Genomic DNA, 6,991 nt, shown 5'->3' with positions numbered 1-6,991 from the left:
GAAAAACGCGGAGCCAGAAATAATTACGCGGCAACAAATAATACTTGTACACATTGAACAGCATAGTACATTTCTCGATATCTTCAAAGTAGTCTTTGCCGTAGTCTACAAAAACTTCTTCGCGGAATTTGATGGGTTTGTTGGTTTGCACCACAAATGCCAATGTCGACCGGATTGCAACAAACTGTGTGGTGTCGTAAGTGGATGCCAGCTGGTCGAAAAATTTGATTCACCTCGGCGTTGAAAGAATGGCAAGCGTGGTTGATGAATCGTAGCGGTCCAACAAGAACCCGTGGATCCATTCTGCCTTTTTCCGACTTGACTTGACTTGGGTGGGGGTGGATCTCTGACAGGCGAGAATGTTCCGCCCTTGAATCGGACGCCATTAGACCCATGAGAGGGTGTAGTATCTCCCCCTCGACCAAATCCCTAGTTGCAAAAATTGCAAAACCTCCGCTGCCATCGCCGAAACGCGTTTTCTTCAACCTTACCCCCTGATCCTGGTTGCATATGACACTCCCATATGCAATGGAGCACCTTTGCGGATAAATTTCAGCCCGAAATGGAGTCTGTTAGATTGAAAAACTCACCACCGGATCGCATTCGCGTGCTCGTGACTCTCTACCAAACCTTCACGTGACTTTACACGTGTTAGTTCTATTTGTGTTCACCCAGCAATTACAGAGGTTTTCACGCTGTCCTTACACTCCACCATCACCGCTATCGTGTCGGAAAATATTTCTGGCGTACGTCTCATATGTATTACAACTATTGGAAGTTTTTATACACCACTTATTGCGGCGGCCGTGATGCAAGTTCCTCAAAGTCAATAATTTTGCAACATTGCGACCCCCCGATTCTATTTTCAGGATCTCGCTTGAAAAACCTTGGTAAAGCTGACAGTTCTACACGTAATGGTTCCCTTCAGGACCCCGCCAAGTTTGTACCTCTGAATTTCCAGAACTTTTGTCAGTGGAAGATACTAGCGTGCCACAGCGCGCATCATACTACCTACCACTACCTAACTTCCTCCATTCGTAGAGTATCGTTTTTGTCCAAGGGCAACTCACGTATCTATTCCTAAATGTAGTATTTAACGCTTCTCAACAACAAATGATCACAGCGGAACACGCGGACGTACATACATTTAGAAAAAGAATGGTAGCCCCCTACTCCTCCCTCAATTCCAGATCCATCGCGCTCGAAACGCATTGGCACTTTTACACATCAGGGTCTTCTTTAGGACACTACCATCTGTGTGCCTGGGTATGTAATTTCCGTTAGTGAAAGATTATAGCGGGCGTGTCGTTTCCCGTATTTCGTACCATTCCTCACATTCCTCCATTCGCAGCATCCCAGACGTGGGGAGACGTGTGCAAGAATATCTCACATTCTTTACCTAGATCCTCTATAGTATCAACGATTCGAAACGTTGACAAAGCGTAGGGGACGTACATTTCGAACAATATGTGAGGATATACTCCTCCTCCCTCGATTCTTCATCGTGCGTGAACCGCACAGAGGTATATTCCATCTTGACGTGTCAGAGTCTTGTTCGGGTAGTATTCCCGACGTCACTGCACTTGTGAGTTCATCAGTTTTGCTGTAAGAAATTTGTGAGCTGGCGTTCGTGCTTACTGTCCGAACCCTTCAATAATACGATTTCGTGGTTCTGTGATAGAGAAAAATCTGAAACTTGTTTATTCATGTGGTAGAATCATAATACACTTACCTGTACAGGAAGGACCAAAGCACGTAGTTTCATTCGAGTTTAGATGACCGCTGAATGTGTCCTCCTTCTCCTCTCCCGATTCCGAATTAAAAAACGGTGTTCTGAACATTAAACTGTCAGAAAGATATTCATCAAGGGTCTGATGGTTGTACGTACTTTGATTTGAAACAACTTGGCTTGTATCTTTCTCAAAGCGTCGCAAGGCTTTCGCGAACGGGAGCCGTGCAGAATTCTGCCGTTGTGCGTTGGTCGGTTGTTCTCTCGGGATGAGTTGAATGTATTTCGAGTGCCGCCTAATAAATACATTTAACGAAGCCGAAGTTGATTAAATAAACCAAAGGAATGGATACGTACGAAACCAATGCAAAGCTCATTTCCTCCGTCCTCCCCGGTTCCGAACCCTGCACAATGCACAATACGAAACCCTACCTCCATAAAATTTCTGCGTCACGTCAGTCACAACTCGACTGGTTACTGCCAAGGTAGAAGGGCTATAAAGATGGGGCGGTCAGTCCCATATTTTTTCAACAGCGCCAGCGCCCACGTCGTCGACCTCTTGTTCGTCGTCGCTATTCTCCAGTAAGCCGTCCGCTCGTCGTGGTCTGTAGTCGTCGTGGTTTGCAGTTGTTGATTTTGACGTTGCTTATCGACTTTTTAAGACTTTCCAACGCTAGACAGTGACCGGGTATGTCAACGTCGATTTCGTCGTGGACAACGTTCGCTTACCTTTGCTTCTATTCCTTTCCTGCAGGGAGATTGGCTAAAATGAGCGGGATAGGCGTTGCGAGGGTCGTGAATAAAAAGTTGGTTCTGCAAAAAGTATGTCAGTCGTTCACATCCCATTAACTCACCTGATCCAAGGTCTTTCGTCGTGTCTCCCACGCAATGATCGCCTTGGCCGTCGATGAGACTGTAGAAGGTTCGTTAGCGTCCTTCCGCGCAACTCCCGCGTTTGAATCACTCACTCACTTACTAATGTGTCCACATCGGCTAGAATGACATGATGAGCTACAAAACGTAAGTAATCGTACACGAATCCCGATAGGAACCAACTGGCCTCTTGAAAGTTGAAAGTTGAGCTTGAGGTTGTGGCTGATGGACGTCGTGGGAAACGGTGAGCAAACAGTAACATGTGTAACGATCGTGACTTATACTTGAGCTCTACACAAAGCCCAGCGTTGGCACTTTCCAACACGCAGGACGACGATAGACATGACGTCTACTTCGGAGGTGTAGGATGTAGGGTGGTAAGTTGTTTACAACGGAATGAGACGTTTCGTGAATACTTAACGTGATTGCGCATCATTAGCTCGATGTCGACAACACCAGACGTCGGAAAAGACTCCATCGTTGAGGGAACACGGGTGGATAGTCGAGCAGGCGGTGTAGAGAGGGAGCGGGAAGGTGTGGAGGTGGATAGTACGTCTATCCTCCTTACTATTTGTCCCAAACTTCACATACATTTCCCTCTTGGATTCATATTCTTTCTCTAAATGGGTTCCCGCCACCCAGGGAAGGTAAAACCAACGGCCGCTGAATAGCCAATAGACACTTTGTCACTTTCTCTCTCACGCTCCCCCACGTATATCGTGGGTTCCCTGGATCCTCGGCATGCGATTGATCATCCCGCCAGTATAAGGTGAAGGCGACGTTGAGTAGCTGTCTGCTCAGCGATGTGAGCTCGTCGAGCGAGAGTGGATTACGAGTTGTGGCATTGTTCCCAAAAAAATCGTCGTCCCCCATCGTGAGGAGCGCCTGAGTGTACAGCTCACACAGGAAAAGTAAGGGTGGCCAATGTACGGCGTTAGCTGGTTCTACGAGATGATCAGTTGACTGAATTTTAGACGTGTACGCCGACGTACCCAGAAGAGTGCTGCTATTCACCTCTATGCCAAGGGGGGAACGCCTTACAGAGTCGCGATATATCTCACGTACCAATCCTCCTCCCGTTAGCACCAGAACCTTAGCCAAAATCTGTTCTCGCGAAGAAGGTCAGACGGCCGTCAAGGCCGAAAGGAAGGCGACCAGTTCTTTCCGCGCATCCGGATTTGAACGGGTTGAGGTGATCAAAGAATCGATGTGGGCAGGTGCAACGACCTTGTTCCGGCGGGTGAGCGTCTTAGAATCAAGTTTTGGTAGGGGTTGTGGCTTGTTGAAAGATGAAACAAGGGACACGCGAGGCCTGGGTTCATCATCGTCTGAATCCGAATGGTACTCGAAGTGGGCTACCTTGGGGATGTGTTCCCTTGGAGGATCAAAGACGGAAACGGGGAGGGCGTTCAAGATGTTTGCAAGGAAACGGAGATATATTGACAGAGAGCGGCCGCCGAGTTTCGAGTAGTGAGGGGCAATGAACATGTGTAGGTTTGCCACGAGGTGAACTTTGTCTTCCGTACTCGTGGAACTTGCTATGGTGGCGCTAAATTGCTCTAGGACGTACAGATCCGAGAATGGGATGCGGGATATGAAATGAGACAACGAGAAAAGTGGAATCCGTTTGGGAGAAGCGGAATGGTAAAAATGTGGGCGAATATGGGACTGATGCACGGGGAGGGCGAGGGGAAAGTGGCGAGTGGCACCGTGATGAGGGAAATGAGGCTAGGGGATATCTTGAACTGCGTAGGCTAGAGACGAACGTGAAACCCGTAAATGCGAATATAGAAAGTGGCTTACTGTCTGTCGGATAACCTGGGATATTAATGTGTAGAAGTTGCGTTCCAAGAGATAAGTGGTAATGGCTATACACGCCTACGCGCCTGGTGGCCCTAATACGCGCTTCGTCGATTCGCAGGAAAGCAGTTGGTTGAGGACTTGAATGTGTGGTGGTGCGTACAATGATCTAAAGATAAGAAACGGTCAGAGTCTCTTGATAAATTAGCTGGAGAGCGCACTGTGGATGTCTCGAAGTCGACCGCACTAGTAGCAAACTTGTCGTATGAGCACTAACCAGCTCTCCCCAGACCCTTGCAATGCCGGAGAGAACAAAAGTGCTATATCAGAGTTACTTTCGATGAAAGAGATGCCTTACAAGCCTCTCACCTTCCTCGCCTTGCACCATCTGGCTTGACCATGTCCCAGCGCCTCCTCATCCTTGCCCCCTATCAAGACCAGACACCTAAGCCCATCCAACCCAGCTACATCCCTTTCGAATGCGCCCCTCAGTCTTATCTTCACCTCCCTCGCCTCTCTGACTCCGCGCCACTACGATTGGATTCGTACAGCAGCATCACTCTTGCGTTTTTGCTCCGATCGCTCATTGCGTCGTCCTCGCGCTGCTTCGAGAAGTTCAGCCTGACTCGCGACTTTCGATGCCCCTCCAAGATTAATCTTTCGTCATTTCTCGTCGCCGAAGAGGTGGATCATCGTGGTGTTGAATGAACGACTGAAAGTCCGAAATTCGTCAGGTGACGCTTGATGGCACGTGATTTTAATCTTATCTACATATGCTACTTCTCCTGAGATGCGCGTCGAGAGAGTGAATTTAGATAAGAATATATTTGTAACTTTTACAGGAAACGCAGCAAAACGATTTTGAGCACGCGCAAGAGCAACCGAGGCTGTCTGGCATCTCCACTGCTTTGTACTTGTTTGCCATAGACGGTTCTCTTGCTTTCCACCATCAGATCCATACCAATGGTCTCATCTACAGCGCCCTATGGGACTTGGTCATCGCCTATTACAGCACAAGCCATAACTAAAGGGGTACGTCCTGCCATTTTCCACAATACGCGACGTGTTTACTCATAATCCTGAAGGCAAACGGCATCGCAGATGTTCTCGTCGACGTCATTACTTCAGAAGTCTACCGTGTCGAAAACCGACCGTCCGAGGCAGGGCGGAACGTTCTAGTTCATACCAAATTAAACAAGGATGTAGTCGGGGAAGGTTGGAATGTCCGAACAGGCGTTCAGGAATACGGTGGATTAGCGGCGGTCATTCACGCAGGTGTTATTTACTTTTCACATTTACCGGATGGGCGCAGTAATATGCGCGGAGCTGGAAAGTCTGATGGACTCTATCAATACTCATTGTTTGACATTGGTCCCTACACCAGACTTCAATGTTACTCATTGCACTACGTTGAATTTATTTTCAGCTCCATTGCGTACCAATGGAAATTATCGAGACTCAGTGAGTCACAATGGGTGCTGTTGTAGGACATTGACCAAAATCTGGTGTCCAATAGACTACAATGGACCCCGATGGACCTCAATGAATTACACTGACATTCAGTGAATGTTGTTGGAAACTTATCGAAATCCATTGGAGTCCATTGTGGTCCATCGGTAGCAAATCGGTACTGGGCATTATTGACGGATGATTCGCAATTTGCCGGCTTTGGGAAGTTGTTGTTCAACATTGGCAAACAAACTCCGAAGAGCATATTCCACTCCGTTCGTCCATGGTTATCCAAATGCATCGGACAGCTATGTTAACGTACGGACTAAAAACCTCCTAAAACACGTCCACACCCTTGCTTGTGGTCCCCTTCCAACTCCAACAACCTCACAAGTGCTGCTGCAGCACGCATGCTCTCAACATTGTCTAAGTACCTCCGACACAGCGGGCCAAACCCCCCTCTTCTGCATCCACGACGAAGCCCAATGCCCCACTCCACCTCCTTCCGCTCCGACCACTCCGCCACACAAGGCCCTGGCCCGCGCGAAATCGTGCGCGCATGGCCAGGTGGTAGGGCAAGGCATGTTGATGGGCGTAGCTGGCACGGGCATGGTCGTCGACCAGGCAATGGCATCTGCCATCTTGAAGGACTCGAGGTGTCGGTGGTGAAGTATATCCTGAGGAGTGTTTTAGATACGCCTGCGGAGGGGAGGTTCATGGGGAGGGTTTCGTATTGGCTGCGTGATAGGTGAGTTTGTTGTACCTGTCGAAGAATAGTGTTAGTAATAAGTGGGGGGCAGACCGCGGGATTCGTTACAGAACTTCTTGTTTATTGGGTTCAGAGATCTCGCAATATGAACTCGACTTTTCAGCTAAGGACTTTTTTTTTCTTCCTGGTTTTTTGAATAACGTGCTGACAATTCAGACAGTGACATGCTAACGAATTCACCAACTAACAACTCGCCACCTAATGCGCTCCGTTCCCCATCATGCCCAGGAACGACCCTCCGCAAAAACGTGCGCGCATGGGAAGGCCATCGAGATGCGCGATGATGTGGGGAATCAAGACTTTCACGGTACCAGTGGAGTCAATTTTGAGCGCATGAGCAACCGCCTCCAAGTCCGATTTCTTGCGACGGT

The 6,991-nt window shown here is 48.4% G+C and overlaps 3 protein-coding genes across 3 annotated transcripts; 2 read left to right on the top strand and 1 right to left on the bottom strand.

Annotated features, from left to right (window-relative positions):
• Positions 1 to 23: 23 nt before the first annotated feature.
• Positions 24 to 4,090, bottom strand: LACBIDRAFT_329672 (uncharacterized protein; the record flags this gene model as incomplete). Its single annotated transcript, XM_001883807.1, has 18 exons — positions 24 to 43; positions 70 to 184; positions 234 to 537; positions 591 to 640; positions 1,071 to 1,074; positions 1,142 to 1,217; positions 1,336 to 1,399; positions 1,456 to 1,577; positions 1,639 to 1,689; positions 1,733 to 1,871; positions 2,087 to 2,133; positions 2,162 to 2,174; positions 2,459 to 2,542; positions 2,584 to 2,642; positions 2,702 to 2,951; positions 3,505 to 3,546; positions 3,668 to 3,706; positions 3,731 to 4,090. The coding sequence occupies 18 exons, from the start codon at positions 4,088 to 4,090 to the stop codon at positions 24 to 26; spliced, it is 1,839 nt and encodes a 612-aa protein (XP_001883842.1).
• A 1,275-nt stretch (positions 4,091 to 5,365) lies between these two features.
• Positions 5,366 to 5,889, top strand: LACBIDRAFT_303023 (uncharacterized protein; the record flags this gene model as incomplete). Its single annotated transcript, XM_001883917.1, has 2 exons — positions 5,366 to 5,434; positions 5,488 to 5,889. 2 exons carry the CDS (start codon positions 5,366 to 5,368, stop codon positions 5,887 to 5,889), a joined length of 471 nt encoding a protein of 156 aa, XP_001883952.1.
• A 447-nt stretch (positions 5,890 to 6,336) lies between these two features.
• On the top strand, positions 6,337 to 6,709 carry LACBIDRAFT_303022 (uncharacterized protein; the record flags this gene model as incomplete). The annotated part of the gene is made up of 2 exons (XM_001883916.1): positions 6,337 to 6,599; positions 6,652 to 6,709. 2 exons carry the CDS (start codon positions 6,337 to 6,339, stop codon positions 6,707 to 6,709), a joined length of 321 nt encoding a protein of 106 aa, XP_001883951.1.
• Positions 6,710 to 6,991: the final 282 nt, after the last annotated feature.

This window comes from Laccaria bicolor, genomic scaffold, assembly GCF_000143565.1.
Source record: "Laccaria bicolor S238N-H82 LACBIscaffold_23 genomic scaffold, whole genome shotgun sequence".
NCBI lineage: Eukaryota > Fungi > Basidiomycota > Agaricomycetes > Agaricales > Hydnangiaceae > Laccaria > Laccaria bicolor.
The sequence above is the reverse complement of the archived record's forward strand: the minus strand, read 5'-3'. Positions and strand labels throughout refer to the sequence as shown.